The sequence below is a fragment of the Phaethon lepturus genome, unplaced genomic scaffold (genome assembly GCF_000687285.1).
Source record: "Phaethon lepturus isolate BGI_N335 unplaced genomic scaffold, ASM68728v1 scaffold9976, whole genome shotgun sequence".
Classification (NCBI taxonomy): domain Eukaryota; kingdom Metazoa; phylum Chordata; class Aves; order Phaethontiformes; family Phaethontidae; genus Phaethon; species Phaethon lepturus.
The window spans coordinates 17,035-36,936 of NW_010545540.1; the positions used below are offsets into that span (position 1 = coordinate 17,035).

At 42.3% G+C, this 19,902-nt stretch overlaps 1 protein-coding gene across 1 annotated transcript in view; it reads right to left on the reverse strand.

The window, feature by feature from the left end:
• The window catches only part of OTC (ornithine carbamoyltransferase), a 31,140-nt gene extending 11,474 nt beyond the window's left edge, over positions 1 to 19,666 (reverse strand). The window contains exons 1-4 of the mRNA XM_010288986.1: positions 19,590 to 19,666; positions 15,628 to 15,766; positions 14,958 to 15,039; positions 6,214 to 6,301 (exon numbers count right to left, since the gene is read on the reverse strand). Of these exons, the coding sequence (XP_010287288.1) occupies positions 6,214 to 6,301; positions 14,958 to 15,039; positions 15,628 to 15,766; positions 19,590 to 19,666 (386 nt within the window). The remainder of the gene's footprint in view (positions 1 to 6,213; positions 6,302 to 14,957; positions 15,040 to 15,627; positions 15,767 to 19,589) is intronic.
• Between the last annotated feature and the right edge of the window lie 236 nt (positions 19,667 to 19,902).

The following is a 19,902-nucleotide window of genomic DNA, read 5'->3' on the forward strand; positions in this document are numbered from 1 at the left end:
CATGCTGGCCTTAGCCGCGTTTGCCGAAGTGTGGAACTCGGAGATTAGCATAGTGGATTAGCATAGTGCACTCGGTATGCTCTGAATTCCTCAGATAAATCAAACATGGATTGGAGCTCTGCATTTCTCTGCATTTCTGTGTTTTAATCAGGCCCTGAAGCATGACTTTGAAGTAGCATTTTGTATGTTTCCATGTTATCTCTAATAGGACCTCAAAACAAAACAAGGAAGAGACTGAATAGAAGAGTATGAAAAACCCTTGCGGTATCTATCTTCCTGAGGAGCCATGAAGAATTCTGGTATCTCCTCTTGTGGAAATATGGTTGTTAATGCCATGGCCTTTACACAGACAGACCTCCTGATGAGATCTTCTACTGACAAATATCTTCTACTGACACTAGACATTCCTCACACAAGCAAAACTCTTACAAAATGTTACAAGATTCCCTGTAGAGAGCTCTCTGAAGAAAAGACTGCCAATAGCAGCTACAAGTTAAAAGGAGGTACTGAACAAGTTGTCTGCTGATTGCAAGGTATTGGAACTGTTGCTGTTTGTGCCATTATTTCTTCTTAGCTCACAAGTTTCTGTTTCTGTGTGTGTTTATTCTAGCTTGAATCATGTGACTGTGGAAAACCTGTTCTGTTCTGAACTAGGTATCAGGGATGGGATGCATAGTCCCTTTTATTAGCCATCTAACAGGTGTCCACCCTAAATGAGCCATAGCCAGTCCCACCAGTCCAGACTAGGACATTGCTCATTTTTCTTAGAAATTTTTAGGATGTCAGGACAGCTGATTCCTACTTGATATGACTGATATAGAATTTCAAGATGGTTCCTTCACAGGGTATGGCATTAGAGGAAATTCAGTCATGATTAATTACCAGCTAGTGAAAACTGCTGGATTTTCTTCCTTAATCTGTTGAAAGTAGATACTAGAATTATGAGACACTTACCAGCAAGACATCAGACAGTCCTGCCAGCATTTCTAGATGTCATATCTTATAGTAGGAAACCCAGGTGGAAACTGGGTTTATTCTTTGTGAACTCAAAACCAAACTGAACTCAGAAAAAATAAAATAGATCTCATCTGAGGAGATGAATTCTCCTGTAATTAAATCTGTTTAAAGGAAACCATGTAAGGCTGGGATTGCATAGGAAAAAAGATCTGGCTAGATGAGTCGTTAGTAAAGATGAAGTTTTGGAAGGTGAGGGGGAGTAAGTACAGACTCATCAGGTGACTTTTCGTTTAAGGTTCCTGTGTTATCACCAACTACAAAGTCTTTTTTTCCTTTTTTTTTTTTTTTTTTTTTTGCAAGATTGTGAGCCTTGAACTTCAAAATTCCAGAGCTTGGAAATGTATGAGTGTATTGGAACGCTGCATATCTCCCTTTTCAAAATAACTTTTATTTCTACTGAGAAAAGCTGGAAATTTTTATTGAAGTGTATCCTCTGAGGAATTCAAAATTAAACACAAATAAAAGTGTGCCTTTTTGGTGTGGCTGATCTCTGAATTTGAAAATGGGGCATTTGCATATATTTTTTTTAGAATATTGCTATCCAATGTAGTTTTGCTTTTGTTTTGAAAGTATGTATCCATTCAAAGGGTTTAAATTTCTGGTAAAACTACTTCATTGTCATTCATAGTCTTACAAGGGCATATATGGTGGACGTGTTCTCAGTAAGCAGTGACAAGTAAAGGTGCAGAGATTCATCCCCTAATAATGCCAGCGGACGGGTAAAATCATCCTACGAGCTCTTCAGTGCTGTCACTGAACCTTACAGCCACTGAGCTGTAGTGGTGCACAGTGGAACTGCTCTGCAGCGGAAAGTACAGATGCACTACTCCTATTTCATTTCACGTAATATATCAGACATGCTGAACAGCACTGAAAGGCTTAGAGCTCCTTAATGGGAGGTAACTTTTGGCTACTGTGTCATCATAAATGTAAATGTCTTGTGAAGCATGGAAGAACTGTATTATGAGCAGGTAATAAGTCACTAAAATATGTTCACAGCAGAAATGCTTTCAGCCCTTACCTGCAGCAATTCTAATAAAAACTGGGGACTTTTATAGACCTATGCCCCTTTTGTTTTAAGTCTCAATCTCAAGTACTTCTAAGGCCTTCAGAGCCTAGACACATGGCTGTAAATATTTTGAAATACCGACTGAACATGAGCCGGCAGTGTGCCCAGGTGGCCAAAAAGGCCAACAGCGTCCTGGCCTGTATCAGGAATAGTGTGGCCAGCAGGAGTAGGGAAGTGATCGTGCCCCTGTACTCGGCACTGGTGAGGCTGCACCTTGAATCCTGTGTTCAGTTTTGGGCCCCTCACTACAAGAAGGACGTTGAGGTGCTGGAGCGTGTCCAGAGAAGGGCAACAAAGCTGGTGAGGGGTCTGGAGCACAAGTCTTATGAGGAGCGGCTGAGGGAACTGGGGTTGTTCAGTCTGGAGAAGAGGAGGCTGAGGGGAGACCTTATCGCTCTCTACAACTACCTGAAAGGGGGTTGTGGCGACGAGGGTGTTGGTCTCTTCTCCCAAGTAACTAGTAATAGGACGAGAGGAAATGACCTCAAGTTGTGCCAGGGGAGGTTTAGATTGGATATTAGGAAAAATTTCTTTACTGAAAGAGTGGTCAGGCATTGGAACAGGCTGCCCAGGGAGGTGGTGGAGTCACCATCACTGGAAGTATTCAAAAAAAGTGTCGTTGTGGCACTTCAGGACATGGTTTAGTGGGCATGGTGGTGTTAGGTTGACGGTTGGACTTGATGATCTCAGAGGTCTTTTCCAACCTTAGTGATTCTATGATTCTACAGGCATTCTTTTTTCATTCTTACATTAACTGAATGAGGTTGGCATGTTATCCTTCATTCACAAGAAATGCCAAGCAATTAACACTCAGATTGTTCTTTTGGGTAAACTGCTCAGCCTTTATTATGCAAAGTCAATAACAAATCTGTTAATGAGAGCAGGAGTGAAGCAGGGCATGTGGGGCTCTGCAAGGACTTGGGAAAGCCCTCACTCCACTGTAGGACATGAGTGCTGTGACTCAGCAGAAGAGCAAAATCCGCAAATCAGGGTCATAAATAGGGACTTGACCTGGAAGAGCAAGCAGTGACAGAGAAAGGGGAGATTAAGGGTATCATGGGAGCTTTCTCCACAGAATGGGGACTCCTCCAGAATGGCTGAAGAATTGCTTGCTTCTACTTTTTGCCTTATTTCTTGTGTCTTACTGTCTTTCTTTTTCCCTTTCGCTTGTGCAGACAAAGGTCATTCAAGAGACTGTGAACCACAGATTTAATGGTCCTTTATTATCCCATTTGGGGAGAAGAAATGAAAACTGGCCTATACATAGCATGTGCGTTTGTGTATCAGAACACACCTGGATTTGCTGCAGCGTTGGCATCTGAATGGCAGAGAGCCTCTGAATGACAGTCCTACATGTCTGGTGGGATGGTGCTTGGAGAGGTTACTGCAGGGGAGCACTGCATAAGGACCACATCCTTCTGCTTCCTGGAGGCTTGGCTGCTGGGCCTCAGAGCCAACTTTGCAATAGTGCAGCTAAGGGCTACCCCTCATCACTCTGATGTCAGGGGTTGAGGCTCCCAAACAACACCACAAGAAGCCTCCATCAGGGCCAACCCTCTTCTCTTGGGAGTCACATCTCTTGTAACCATCCCCATGCTTATCCTGACCTGGACCCCCACCTGCAGGCTGATGTCCCAGCCTGGCTTTGGCTACCCCCATCCTCATAGAGGTGCCCAATGTGGGGCACAGCTGGGGGCTCTGGCTGCCCCTGACTGCCTCCCGGCTCTGCTGCTCCCCGGCTGGGGGCAGTGGGATGGGTGCTGGCTGAAGAGGCCCTACCCTGCCTGACGCAGGGGGAGCCCCTGGCACCCAAGCCTTCCTAGTCCCCAGGGAGCCACCAGCCCACATGGCACCCTGACATACTGCTCTGAAGAGTCTCACTGTTTGTCCTTCCCTCCCTATTCACAAGTGCCACAGTGCAATCTCACATTGGCCCTGGTAGATCAACCCTTGCTTTGGCTTCACCTGCCACCTTTGGTGGCACTGCAATCCTTCCACATAATTTTGTCTTGGAGCCCGAATTCATTCCTTCCCAAATGTGACAAATCTGCACTTTTTCATTCATTCATTCTCTACTGCTCTGGTGTGTCCCACCCCTTCTCAATTTCAGTTCCTTTAAGCAGATGTAAATAGCTGATCTTCATCTTTCCAGCCTGGCATGCTGGTACCCCTTCTCACCTTGTCAGGTTCTGTCTCTTCAGTCCCCGTCTCTCATCACCAGCCTCCCATCTCCCTCCTACTGCCCCACTGCCAGCATCCTCTCCTCATCCCCATTCTCTGCAGAGAGGCACTCCGCTTACAATGGTCCAGTGAGAATGGAAGAAAAGGCAAGACGCTTGGAGAATAATAATATTTATTTACATCAGTGTGGGGGATTTACCTTTGATATGTTTCCCATTCACCTTTAATATGACATAGTAAGCTATGTATGTTTGATTTGAAAAATCCTCTGTCTCTCAGGACGATAGAGTTGTAGCAGGGTTGCATGTGCTCTGAAGCATTTAAATAGCACACTTTGATGAAGCTATAGCTGTCCAGCTTAATCTGGCACTATGTCCCATGATGTATGAAGAATTTCTTCTGAGGGGATGCGTTTGAATCCCATGGCAGTGTATGAGCTCTGCTGAACTGGCCCCACTGGCCACGGGACACAGTGGCCTAATGTACCTCAGACTTGACTGTTAAGTCTCAGATTAATCTGTTCCCTTTGTAGGCCCACAAGTTTACACAATTTTCTTTTAAACTTGTAGTTACCAAAGCAAGGCAGTGGGACTCAGTTTTGTTGAAACATCTGAACACTATTGTTGCAGCTGACTTCTTTGATACTGGTGGAGTTACGTATCTAGCAGGCAATGAGAGCTAAGTACTTTCAAGCCCTAAGAGACTGAAATTTTGACTTTTTACTATCAACACCCATATGTCTTCCACTTCAGTAGTTAAAAGCAAGAAATGAAAACTTAAAACGTTCAAACGTTTGGTCTTTGTCTTACATTTTCCTTGGACTTCATCACAGAGAGAACAGCCACACAGTTCTCAAACAATCTCTCCCACTGACTGTGAAAAATGTAGTATACAGCAGAGGCAATGGAACTTCAGCTGGCTGACTGTATATTTTGAATTGAGCCTGAGAAGTTTGACGATGCATACCTTTCACCAGAACAAAAAGGACCTTTCAGACACTACAAACCTTCCAACAGCTGAGTGTGACTGAATCAGCCTCAGGCTGCAAAAGGGCTGCCTAGAAAGTAGCACAATACTGAGATTGGATGAGTCTTTGGTACCTGGAGTGCTATGAAAAACAGCAAGAGCGCCTGCAAAAGATAACCTCATGTTCTGCCTATTTTCTGCAATGTTGGTGGGAATCCACTGGAGAAAAACCTTGAGCTGGGTTCTTCCCTGCTATGGCAATGGGGATAGGCTGCTATCTACCCACCCCTGCATGCATGTGGGACTGGGCATGACTGAGATCTTCCAAGGAATTGGAAGAGAACAAAGGATTGTTCTCTGCAAGAGAACAATGCCATAGCCAAGCCTTCACAGCAGTCCTGACAGTGGGTGCAGCTGTGGAGGTGGGCCCATGAAATCAGAAACTGGCTGCAAAGTCTTGGTCAAGTTTGGTGCTGCTGAAATAGGGGGATCAGAGTGGCCTTCAGTGCTCCCCTGTCACTACAGCTAGGCTAAGGCCCACCAGCAGCTGGCCTAACTAGGATTTAAAAAGTCTCTTCTTTTTGATTTTGCTTTTTGATTTGCCAGTCACCTGTACTTCTAGCTCCATGAGGAGCAACAGAACCAGAAGGTTCTAGTCTTGTTTGAATGCATGTGCTGACATCAGCGGAGCTATACTACTGAGGTTCATAAAATGTTTCCATTTGTATGCCACTCTCTCTGTAAGCCAAATTTAATAAAAATATTTCTCGTTGTGAGATGTTTTGGAGAGATAGGGTGGATGGAATGATGGTATACCAAACTACAGATTCTGGGAGCTGATCTGTAAATATTTAAGAAATCTGGAGTGCCTTCTGACATTTTCCAGAAAGAAAATATTAGTTTCCAAAATTCTGTGAGACAGGTTTCAGCCTGATAAGCTACCAAATACATAGTGATCAATCAAATGACATTTTACCAACCTTGCTGTATCTGTGAGGCTCTCATTAGTGCCCAGATGTATGTCTTGTGTAGTAAGGAAGCAAGGATGTCCTCCGAGGAGAGCAAATCCTACAGTGAGGACAAATAAAAAAGAAATTAAACATCAGCACCTCATACTTACAGGCAAGATTTAAAATCTTCTTCATATAAAAGATATTTACAGCAATAAAACTCAGCAGGGCATCCAAACGGTTCAAACAAAGTCTGACACACAAGACACAAATAAATGTATTCTGGAATAAAACCACTTCAAATGTGATGCTTTGCTGAAATCCTTAAGCATGAGTTATGATCTGTGCTCATAGGAACAGTCGTTCAAGCTACAAGGCACATATTGCCAAAAGCATCACCGTGGCTCCCTGTTAAGAGCTAGATAATCCATTCATCATGCTGAATTTCTACTTCAAGGGATTTAGCATCCTAGAAGGGCCATCTGAGTCATTAGATGTAATTCCACATCCTTGCAAGAAGCTTCAAGTATATTCAGTCAGATAGAAAACACCAAGTCTCCTCATACACTATAACAAACTTGAGCTTGGTCACAAATTACAAAGTGCCTTAAAAATTACAATGTGACAGAAAGAAAAGGAAAGATCTTGGGCACTGCCAGCATCCCTCCACCCTGCAATAGTTAGGAATTTACAAGGTGAGCCAAGAAACTGGAAGGATTATGTCTGAAGAATTAAATCCTTTCCTGAACAGGAAACCATGGGAAGACCTGAGTATCACTGAAGAATGTAAAACACTTTGGGGAACTTAAAAGGTGTCTGGATGGTACTTTGGATAAAGACAAATTACATGCTAAGGGCAACTCTCAGGTTCTGTCTTGCCTTAGTTCCGTTGCACCACCACTACAAAGCTACCACAAGCAACCAGCTAACACAGACAAGGAGGAGAACAGCTTTTTCTCACCAACACTTGAGTCTCCCTGCATTTGCCTGATTTAAGCCTAAAGCCTCCCTCCACTGAATCTCAGTGTAAAGTGCATCGTGGCCACATATTGGGAGGATGGAGACTGAGGGGGCCTGTTTTATGAACTGTCACAAATGGTTTAGCATAAGCCTAACACAAGAAAAAAGGATCCTACAACTGGGGACGTACGAAGTGTAGGCTTTGAACTGGATTGTAGGTAGACCTGTAAAGCATTTTCTGTGCGCTGGGGAAGATTTTCCACAGAAGTATAACTCCCTTCTAGTAGAGAAATTGTCAGGGAGATCTTGCCCTTTCACTAATATCCATGATGGAGGAAATTTCCAGAGAATCTCGGTGTGGACAAACTAACCTTGTTGAGACAGCAGTGAGGGGGAGTGAGCCTTTTACTGTGATGAAAATCTAGAAGGAAACCCATTTTACTTTATTTTCCAGGAAAAGAAAGGCTGCATACAGCACAGAAGAGCAGAGACCCCACTTCTCTACCAAACTGTGATCTCTTGGAGGTGCTGTAACAAATTTCGTGCTGTTAAAAAAAAAAAAAGAAAAAAAGAGGAAAAAAAAAAAAAAAAGAGAAAAAAGGTTAAAAGCTGCTTGGGCCGGTTGTAGCCATTAGATGGCACTGCAGACATCGCCAGGACTGCAGCTTCAACATGTTTTTACAGGCCTGTCAAAGATCAAAAAGTTCATCCCCACAGTTACTCTTCAAAAAAGCATTAAACCAGGAGTGAACACTGAAACCTTTCACAGATAAATCCAAGTAACTAGGTTCAGGCAGCAAGCCTGGGCGCCACAACTGGGCCCCTAACACAGAGCAGCCTTACTAACTTCTATCCAATGCGGGCATCAGGGTCGAGGTGAGGTTTTCCACTTTGCATCAGTTCAGCCGGTCTCTAGACTTTAAAATGCAATAGATAAAAATAATACTGGTAGATCATTGCCTTTTGACTGCCTCAATTTCCTTAAAAGTCAGATTAAAAATAACGATGCTCCAGACCCCATCTGAAGGGCAAACATCTGCTCTGCCCAGCCAGTGTATACTCATTTTATTGAATAGGCCTGATTTTATTTTCCCCTTGTCACCATTAAGTATTGCTCCAAATCTCAAAAAGATTAGAGTCAGACATAACAAACTTTTAAGGATGAAGCATCACTTATTCGACTATTACTTTTTGCTGTTAGAAAAGCACTATACATTTGCTGGTTGCTTTGCCCTCCTTTCTTGGTTATTCAGAAGCATTTTTTTATTAAGGCAGGAAAAATGTTTAGGTTTCCTCAAATACTTTCACCTCCTCTCCACAGCTCAGACACAAACACTGTATTTATGGGAATGTGTATGCAAACTGTTGCCTAGTCATTACAGCCTATCTATTCAATGCAAGTTTTTAACTCAAGACCTCAAGGATGAAATGTTGTTTGCAGTAACTTTTCCCGTCCAGCTTCTTGTGGTTTGTTTCAAAGTCGTATACAATTATGTCAGTGATTTATCCCCGCAAGTTCCACACAATACAACATTTTAGGCTTCTAAATGCATACACTTTGGTAGATGTTTCACAGTCCAGGCAGGCTCCCATGGACATGTTCTGTTTTCTATAAATGATGCCCAGGTAGAAAAAGAGGAATCTGGCCATTTATTCAGAACTACCAGACGTCAGGCAGCCCAGAGCTACCACCTGGAGTCTGTGTACATAGCAGAATCCTAATGTGTTGGGCTTTCTGCTCATGAACTGGCCATCTGTGCAGGGCCTGGGAACATATTTCCATCCAAAAATTTCCATCTGGAAATACAGGAGCTCTGTGCTCTAGCTTTGTATATAGTTGCAGAGAAAGAATTTTTTCTTCAGATTCTTTCATCCAGACTACTAGTAGAAAAATAAAATGATGACTTTTGAAGATATGCAGGCACCAATCAGCAAATAAGCACATGCTGGAGTACTGTGTTAAACTGGAAAATCTAGTCCTCTTTGTTGTCACAAGCTGGTCATATCCAAAGCCACATGCAAAGTGTTTATATGAATCTTGGTATCTTCAACAAACTATACTAAATGTTCATACTGCAGAGCCAGAATAGATTATTATCTCATGTCCACACTTGTCACTGCTGTTAGTTTTCAAAAATGGACAGTTTTGTACCTCAGGCTGTGGCATATTTTTGAGCCCACTTATGCAAATTCTTTCACATAGGACACAAGTGCTGGTGGTTGTACAGACATGGGTGAAACCTCCATTCCAGCCTGTCCCTGATACATTAGATAAGTGGGACAAAGTGAACCTTCTAGTTCACAGGTTGGATACACAATTGTGGGGCTGCCCTGCCGTCACCAGGAGACATACACAGCCATCTTCTCAAACTCAAAGGATCTTTTTTATATTTCAAGACATCTGCATTTGGACTTGTTAGTTTCCTCACTGTCTGCCAGGACTTACAATCTAGAAAGCATTTTCCAGTTTAGACTGATAACAAAGAACTCTTCTAGGCAGCAATTATAGGAATATTCCTAAAGTAGAAACCTAAAAACTGATAAGCAGTTTTTAAAGCTACCCCTTTAAATGGAGAGTAAGCTAAAAGAGTACTCTTGCCCCTCTGTAACATGGCCAAGCTAAATACTACTAGCCATTCCAATGAAAACCAGATGCTGTATTCCTGCCATGTAATACCGTTCCCACTACATGTATTGGGTTTGCATGGCAAGGTTTTGGTAGCCGTGGGGGTTGCAGGGGTGGCTTCTGCGAGAAGCTGCTAGATGCTTCCCCAAGTGTCCGACAGAGCCAGAGGGCACCAGGTGGCAGAGCCAGATGGACCAAGATGGACCCACCACTGGCCAAGGCTGAGCCCATCAGCAACGGTGGTAGTGCCTCTGGGGTAACAGATTTAAGAAGGGAAAAAAAATGGCATGCAGCATTTGCAGCCAGAGCGAGCAGTGAGAATGTGAAAACAGCTCTGCAGACACCAAGGTCAGTGAAGAAGGAGGGGCAGAAGGTGCTCCAGGTGCCTCTGCAGCCTATGGTGAAGACCACGGTGAGGCAGGCTGACCCCTGCAGCGCATGGAGCTCCACGGTGGAGCAGATCTCCACCTGCAGCCCATGGAGGACCCCATGCCAGAGCAGGTGGATGCCCAAAGGAGACCGTGACCCCGTGGGAAGCCCATGCTGGAGCAGGCTCCTGGCAAGACCTGTGGACCCATGGAGAGAGGGGCCCAGGCTGGAGCAGGTTTGCTGGCAGGATTTGTGACCCCATGGGGACCCACGCTGGAGCAGCCTGTTCCTGAAGGACAGCACCCTGTGGAAGGGATCCAGGCTGGAGCTGTTCGTGAAGAACTGCAGCCTGTTGGAAGGACTCACGTTAGAGAAGTTCATGGAGAACTGTCTCCCCTGGGAGAGACCCCACGCTGCAGCAGGGGAAGAGAGTGAGGAGTTCTTCCCTTGAGGAGGAAGGAGTGCCAGAAAACAATATATGATGAACAGACCACAACCCCCATTCCCTGTCCCACTGCACCACTCGGTGGGAGGAGGTAGGGAGAAATAGGGAGCAAAGTTGAGCCTGAGAAGAAGGGAGAGGTGGGGGGAAGGTGTTCTAAGATTTGGTCTAATTTCTCATTATCCTACTCTGATTTTGATTGGCAATAAATTAAACTAATTTTCTGAAGTTGAGGCTGTTTTGCCCATGACAATAACTGCTGAACGATCTCTCCCTGGTCCTTATTTCAACCCATAAGCTTCTCTATTTTTCTCTCCACTGTCCAGCTGAGGAGATAGAGTGATAGAGTGGCTTTGGTGGGCACCTGGAATCTAGCCAACGTCAAACCCACCACACTACATTAGAACATATGAAGTGATGTGATTATTTCTATGACTGTATGTAGTAGTCTTCAGGAATGGTCATCATGTTCCTCTCACCCAGCTGTGTAAGAGGAGTGAATTGGGAGTAATTCCACTAAAGTCAGTGGCAGTGAACTTTGGTAAAGCTGTTAAGACCTTGTGTATTCCAGATCACCACAAAAGAAGGTATAGAGAACTTTTCTGCCTATATTGTTTCCTCCCCATTTCTACCTGGTGACATAGTGTCTGCAATATAGCATCTGTGAAATGGTTGGATTTATTTATAATTTGTTCACTAAAATGTAACTGCAGCTGTATATTTTAAGAGTATCAGTGACAATGAGAATATTTTACATCAAAACGATAACAAAAGCAGGGCATTCTCCTTTATGCCATGCCTGATGATGTTTATTTTACAAGTAATATATGACCATGTGGAATATCTTTGTTTTCAAAAAGTATGCAAGATTTTATACCCATTATGGGTACAGGATTCTGACTGCAAACAGATGACAATTTCCAGTATAATAGCAGAGCTGTCACATTTTCCAATACAATAGCCAGTGATAGCAATAAATATAGTAGAATTCACAAAACTGGATTTACTTTGCCAATACCCTATGGAAGTTACTTGTAGTTCTTCATTAAACTTACAACATCACTACCCTTCTTAGAAATGGTAAAATAATATGGGTTTCAGAAATATGCATTAGGACAAGATTATATTTGTTCAAGAGAGTAAAGCGGCAATGAATTATACCACAAGGAGCTGTACATTCTTGGTGACTGGGTGAAGTGGCCAAAGACTGAAGGAAAGCAAATGTCACCCCTATCTTCAAGAAAGTCAGGAAGGATGACCCAGAAAATTACAGGCTGGTCAGCGTCACCTTGATCCCTGGAAAGGTAAAGAAAGGTCAGCCTCACCTTGATCCCTGGAAAGGATGACTGGCCTGGAAAATAAGGAGAGAGCAATGGGTATTTTCTACCTGGACTTAATTATGGCCCTTGATACTGTCTCCCATAAGATCCTCATAGACAAGCTGCTGATGTACAGGCTGGACGAGCAGTGACGTGGGTTGAAAACTGGAGGAATGGCTGGGTCTAGAAGGTGGTAATCAGTGGCACAAAGTCTATTTGGAGGCCAGTGACTAGTGGTGTACCCCAGGGGGCAATACTGGGTCCAGTCCTGTTTAACATTTTTATTAATGATCTGGATGATGGAGCAGAGTGTGCTCTCAGAAAGTTTGCTGATAACACAAAACTGGGAGGAGTGGCTGATACACCAGAGGGTTTTGTTGCCATCCAGAGGGACTTCAACAGGATAGAGCAATGGGCTGTCCATTGTTCAGCAAAGGGAAGTGCAAAGTCCTGTACCTGAGGAAGAACAACCCCATGCACCAGTACATGCTGGGGGCCACCCGGCCAGGAAGCAGCTTGGCAGAAAAAGATCTGGGCATCCTGGTGGACACTGAGTTGAACATGAGCCAGCAATGTGCCTTTTCAGCCAAGGTAGCGAATGGTATCCTGGGCTGCATTAGACAAATTGTTGCCAGCAGGTGGAGGGAAGTGATCCTTCCCTTTTATTCAGCACTGGTGAGGTCACACCTGGAGCATCCAGTTCTGGGCTCCTCAGTACATGAGAGACATGGATATATTGGAGAGAGTCACTATGTCCATGTCAGCAAAGGGCCACAAAGATGACTAAGTGACTAGAGCACCTCTTGTATAAGGAAAGTCTGAGAGCTAGAACTCCATAGCCTAGAAAAGAGAAGACTTAGAGGAAATCTTGCTAATGTATATTAATACCTGAAGGGAGGATGCAAAGAGGATGGAGCCAGGTGCTTTTCAGTGGTGCAATGGGCACAAACTGAAACACAGGAGGTTCACTTTGAACATCACAAAACACTTTTTTACTGAAAGGCTGATTAAGCACCGGCATATGTTGCCCCAGGAGGTTGTGGAGTTTCTATCCTTGGAGCTACTTAAAAGCCTTCTGGACATAGTCCTGGGCAACTGGCTCTAGATGACCTTGCTTAAGCAGGGGGGTTGGACCAAAGGACCTCCAGAGGTTAAATATATAATGGTGTTCTATATAGGCATAGGGACAGCAGGACTGGAAAACACTTCCATGGTGTTAATATATGGCAACAATCTCCTAGACACTGCACAGAGCAGATATTGTAACAAGCACTTTACAAGTCTCTACTCCTTTATAATGAAATTTCATCTGGTTGTTCCTGAGAGTTGCAAAGTTTGTTTAGATTAATCTCACCACCAGAACCTTGTCCCATAAGTGACCTCTTTCAACATACTGAAGGTGCAACTCGTGAGAAATGCTATTTGAGATGGTTTGGGTATTTTATAAATAAACACCCCAATCCATTTCAATGTCCACTTTCACTGGACATTATAAAGTTGGTATTAAATTAGCTTATTTAGCTAAAAGGAACACATGTCACCTCACATTTGTTTTGAGTTAGAAATTCCAAGGGAGAAGTCATGTATGTTAAAAAGCAGCTGAAATGTGTAGAATTTCCATGGTCTGAAAAAACTTGAGTCTGCCTTGGAAACAAAGTCTGAGGCTTAGGGAACTTAAGACCAATTAACTGAAGATGTGAAGTTAATTCACAGAAGTTAAACTGCATTAGAATCCCTTGTGGAGGCTCTCACTCAGAAATAAATTGGTTTTATTTCACTGGAGCTTAATTCCTCTTGGATGAATTTATGTGCATTAACTCCCATCCTTAAGTTAATTCATTTGAATTTTCCTGAGCTTCCCCCTTCCATGAGACTTCAAAATCCAAGGACTAAATAGTGCTTCCCTCTGAATACATAAGCATGAAGGATAAACAGATTCAGAGAATTCGTCATTACCTGCCCATGTACCAGTATGGCAGGCAACTAGAAACTGAACTTAAAAACTCCAGAATTAAAAGATGGGTGGTCTTCACAGAGAGGGAATGCACAAGAGAAACCCATTCATAAGTTCTGCTTATCTGGAGAAAACAGACAGCAACAACAAGTCTACATAAATACCAGGATCAGCAGGTAAATGGCTGTGCCAGAGAATAAAAAGTCAAATTCAGAAATGCTTGCAGATAACATATCTGCTTCTTTCTTCCATTATTTTTACCTTCTCCCTTACACCTTGTAAAGAAATGTGAATGCTCAACAAGTGTCCTGTCCCTTCACCAGGGAGAAGTCAACTTAAGGGATATTGGGTCAACTTAAATGTGAGAAGGGCAGGCTTCTTCTTCCTTAATGTGTAAAAATGTACCCATCAGACAGTCACCAATTCATAGTTATTCCTTGCTAACATGCAAGAACGTGCATGAATTATTTCAGTGGTCCCATTGACATCAGAACAACTACCATATAAATAAAGATATGTATGTGTTTCAGTGTTTGGAGGACTGTATCCTAAAAGAATAATGTGCCAGTGCCTGATCTTATTAGGCTAATACCCTGGAGTCTCCATCAAGTTATCTTCCCCTGTAGGTAATGATGTTAAATTTTTTCCCCTAATTTATATCAAGGCATTATTACAATTCCCAGTCTAAACACATACTCTGAAATGTGACAACGGTAATGCATAATACATTAGGAAAATATTTATTAGAGTTTGCACGGAATTAAATTTGTGATGCTTACTAAAACAGATGTTAGGAAATATGCATCTTGCCAGTACAACTAGGAGCTTACACCCGAAATGCTTACTTCTGCCTGTTACTTTATTTCTGATCTATCATGTTTTGGAATGATCTGGTGAACTTTCAGTGACCAAAGGGATGTGCTTGTGATATTAACATGCAAGGTGAAACACAATTAGCTACCATTCTTTTCCTATTTTTGCTTTCAAATTTTAGGTTCCTCCTGAGTAGAAATTGCTAAATACAAAATTATGCAGTGTTTTTCAGTACATACCCACAGTCTACAATTTCATATAAAATCTGACCGTGCCATTGCTCAGACCTACCTGTTTCTGCAGATAATCTTGTTCTTGTGCTTCTCTTCTCAAAAATCATGGCCAAAGACTTTCCTTGCATCAAAGGCAAATACTGGAACATGAAAATTGAAGGCATTTCAATTTTATAGTCATTATACATTTTACAGTGTTAAATACTTCTTCCAGATTTTAATTCAGCATTAGAAAAATTACACAGGTTTTTTTTAACCATAGCTTCGTTCTCCTGACCTTCAAGGAATTTATTAGCAGTGGAAAGGTTAAAGGGAAAGAAGTAATTCTAGGGGCAAAAAGCAACTGCATTTTGGCACTTAATTTGAGCTAGCTTTAAGGAGAACCCTGATACTAATTTAACCCCATGCAGGGAAGTGTCTTCTATTTCCTACATTTAGTGCTGCATGCACACTGTGTGTAGATGGATGGATGGAGTTAGCTGACAACAGGGAGTTAGCTGGGAAAAGCTGTTTAACCTTTTCACTTTTGAAGTCCTCTGAAGTATGTAAAGAATATCTCTGAACACTTTACAGGAAGGGTCTTTGATTTGTAGCACATGATTTACAGATTTAAGAGCTCAGGTAATGTTGCTTAGGACAAGACAGCTGAATGGCTCATCCCCAATACTCTTTGGAACAGTATTTATTTCAGCATCTCAGTGACCTAAATGACAGCTAAAGCATTTTACCTCTCCTTCGTGCTTTATCCTTTGTTTCAAATCTGAGGCCATCCACAGCAAATACTTCAGCTCATCTGCTGTGTAGTTCTGTAGAGTAAGGAGGTCACGACCTTTCAGATGAACATTCATTTGAGCTGGTGGCCCACACCTGTGTCAAAAGGGCAAAAAATACACACTTTTTGTCATTTGACACTGAACTGTGCTCATGCTAAAGCCAACGAGCAAGCAACTGAAATCTCTCCCACTGCCCTCATTTGACCCAGATGGATCAGCTCGATGGACTGTGTTAAATACTGTCAGACAGACACAACATGCCACTATGAACTATATTGATCACCACTCTAACAGTCTCTCAAATTGTATTCTAAGCTGTACATTAGATGTAGTTTCTTTTGCCTTTTGATATGCATATGACTTGACTGCATGCTGCCTGATCAAATAAACCCAAATGCATAAAGCCATTCAGGGTTTGGTGAAATGGCTTACATGTAGACCACAAAGCTGCTCTTTGGGTGCACAGAATATGAGGAACTGATCTTGGTGCTCTTTCTTCCTCCTTTGTGCTTTGTGGATGAATAGACGCTTATCATGTTTCACCCTCACCAATACAAATGGTGTCATTTCTATAAATGTGTATGAAGTCTCTTGATGCCACTGGGGAAGGGGGTAAAAAAACCCAACAAAATAGCCATGTGCTCTGGTCCTTCTCCTACCACACAAGAGACCTTCTGGGCATGTGCAGTGTATTTATTCAGTGTATTCTGGACTCCAGCCAGATTTACGACTTCAGAATCACATGAAATTGGTTGCTGATAATCACCAACAGAAGTTGCATGATGAAATTTCCTCTAGTTTAGATGAGGTGTCTTAATGAAATTCACGTCCAAGCCCATGTTTCCACAGGCTTAAGATTAATAAGGGACAGAAGGAGCTTAGCCGCTTCTCTGGCACTGTATCTACAGCCCTCCTTAGCAAAACACAGCCTGCACTGTACTCTTGCTAAGGTTTGGATGAGTACAAGCCAAACATGTCTTTTTAATTACAGGCAGCATTTGTAGACTGATCTGATGGAATGGAGACCAAAGCAATGCAAACCAATGCACTGAGTGCAGCTATTGCTTTTGTATTTCCAAGCAGGCTTCCCTTTAGCTCACCTTTGAGGCCAGGCTCAGTTACAGCACCTGCCAGCTACCACGCCCTGGGGCCCATAGCTAGGAATATTCAGGGGAAAAAAAAATTAGAACTTTTCCAATGAATAAAAGCCTTGGCAGTGGATAGGCCCATTATAGCTTCTGAAGATTTTGGTGTTATGTTAGTTAAATCTGAAGAGAAAATCTTTTTCTGTAGAATTTTGTGGCATAGGCTGCAACTGAAACTGGAGGAAGAGAGCTCTTAAGGGAATGGTACCATACATTACCATTTGACATCACAGCACAAACTGCACAACTTTTCAAATAATGTAGCAGAATTTTTTCTTTACCTGAAGATATCTTAATGCTGTGTGTTTTCCTTCTAGACACCTTAAAGGTGCTTTAGATGCGCATTATACCACCATCATTACTAAGAAGACTTTTTTCACAGTGAAAAGGATTATGTGTAAAAGCAGAAACACAGAGAATATATGGAGAAGTAATCCATGCAGAAGCCCGGCAGATTAATATTGCTGGAACTCAATATATGCTGTTATATATCAGGGCAATGTGCTCCAGAGATTATGCAGACTGCCAGAGGCTCCACTGCTAAGCTAAGCACAAAGCACCACAAAGATTCCCACCAATGTGCACTGTCAGAGTCCGGTCTCTGCGCAGGCCCCCAAACTACAGGAAGGTTGGATTTTCTGTAGCACTGTGCAGATAAAGGAGTGGATTTCTTGTTTTCTAAGTTTAGAGTAATGTTGCCTGTGTATTTTCTTAGACTGTCTCTGAAAACTGATTCTTAAGCGAAATACAATCTAAACTGTATCTGTGACTTAAGTACTAAATATTTGTGGCAGTACCATTTAAAATAATAATGCACATTTCCAAGCCATAAAGACTAATTTTCATAGCATTACAATCATTAGTAAAATACAGTTAGTACAGAAATTAGTTTCATAACTGTGACTTTATTATTCTTATTATTTTTCAGAACAGGAATTTGCTACTCTGTCCAGTTTGGGGGAACAAAATACTTGTCCTGTTTTAAAACCTATACAACTGCTTGCTGCTTGGTCACTCTACAATCCTGTGCTGCACTGTTTCCACAGCAGCTTTGGTGCTGCTCCTCAAGTTTCTAACTGCAGCCTACAATTCCTTCCAGGGAGTTAGAGATTACCTAATATCAACCTACCAAGCCAGAACTTCTATTCATTGGTCTTGTTTAACCACTTGGCATGATTGAGAAGTGGACTGAGAAATATCCACCATTAATTTCTGCATGGTAGATTGTGAAACACTAAAATTGGCTACCTAGAGAGGATTTGGAATTACCATCCTTGGAGATTTTCAAGATGTGGCTCAGCAAAGGCATAGCTGGCCTCATATGCTGTTGTCAGGCTACAAGCAGAAAGTTGGACTAGAGGTCTGCTCCTGACCTCTCTGTTCCCATGATGATTCTGTTTTATTGCTATGACCTTCAAGAAATGTGTTCCCTTCCCTGTTGTCCACATCCTCTGAAAGAGAGGCAGAAGTGGCCAAATAAATTCCAGAAGGAACATGAGACACTATACGAAAGTTAAACAGTAACAGGCAGAATTGCAAGGTCAAGCAGTTGGCTTACTCCTTTCTGAGCAGGGACAGCTATTACTTCAGACTATTAGCACAGACTGATACATATTAGCTTATCCTGCAGTATCAACCACAGTGTGCTTAACTTGTAATGCTCATAGACAGTGTGATAGCTTAGGCCAACCTTATGATACAATGTTAAAAAAAACCCTAAAAATAACAAACACCATTATGTGCGGAGCTTAACAAATTGGATGACTTTATTGGAAAACAAGCTTTATTGCAGTTGTTTTCCAAACTTGCTTTTCTATCATCTCTGCTAACCAGAGAAAGTTCCTACTGATTTCCAGCAGTGAAAATCCAAAATCCATTAAAAAATTATCACCCAGGCTTCAGGACCACTTTAAAACCGTAGGAAATAAATCACAGAACTTGGAAAACATTTGTTTTTCATCTGATGTAATATAGAAGCAATAAATAAAAATTACTTATTGCGTATTAGGATTCCTGTGAATGTGAAATTCCTGTACATTGTTTTCTAGCACTAATCATTTGTTACATAACACTGTTAATGCCAATCTTATTGACACTGACATGAAAAAATAGGAAGATGTGGACTTAAGTTTCAAGTCTTTAATTTTAACCTGATTCTGGAGATGTGACAAACATGAGAAGCAGCTTACTGAAACACTGTCATACAGGTGCTTTTCTGAAGGCACGGGGGACAGGTGCGTCTACACAGCTGAAGAAAGAATCCAAAGACAGGTCACAAAGCCAGGACTACCCAGTTAACTTTGAACCTCGTATCACATCATGCTCTTCCTGCACACCTCCAGTGTATATAGAGACAAAAAAATACAGAAGAAGAGATTTTACCTTGCAGCTTCAAGGAGAGAATTTCCCACCCAGTACTGGCCATGAAAATTATCTAAATGCATAAGAATTTCCTGTACTTTATTCAGATAGTTATTTATGGATTACAGTACCTGCAACATACACTGACCTCAAGAAGAAACATTCCTTCTTGACTTTGCTGCTAAATCCCACAGAAAGAATTAACAGCATTTCAGAAACATTAAAAGATTAAATCCTCCAGTCTCCTGCAGACGCAGAGGTTGCTGTCTTGGGAGGCAAAAGGGTGTTTTAAAATGCGGGAAAAAAAGGACCTTTCTCTGAAACACTTCTTCACAGGATTCAGCTGTTTTTCTCTCCAGGTTTCTGACTAAATGTCACTGAACACCAGACAAAACTAAAGGATAAGCTTACCAAAACTGTCGCGGCAGCTGCTTTCTGGTCCCTGTTAGTTTTGCAATACTGCAGAAGTTCCTCAGGTTAAACAGCATCTTCTGTTCGTGTTAGACTTCTCTCAGTCACAGAAATAAAGTTAAGAAAAACACAGGCGTATGAAGCAGCGAGCGAGCTGTGCTGCTGTGCAAATGAAGGAAAACCAAGAACCAAAGTCTTCGCTTTCTTTGTCCCAGACAGGGCTGGGCCTGGCGGGGGCTGACACTGAAGCTTTACCTTGGCCAAACTCTACAGATAAGAGATTTCTCACAGGGCCCATTGCACCACTCGCGGT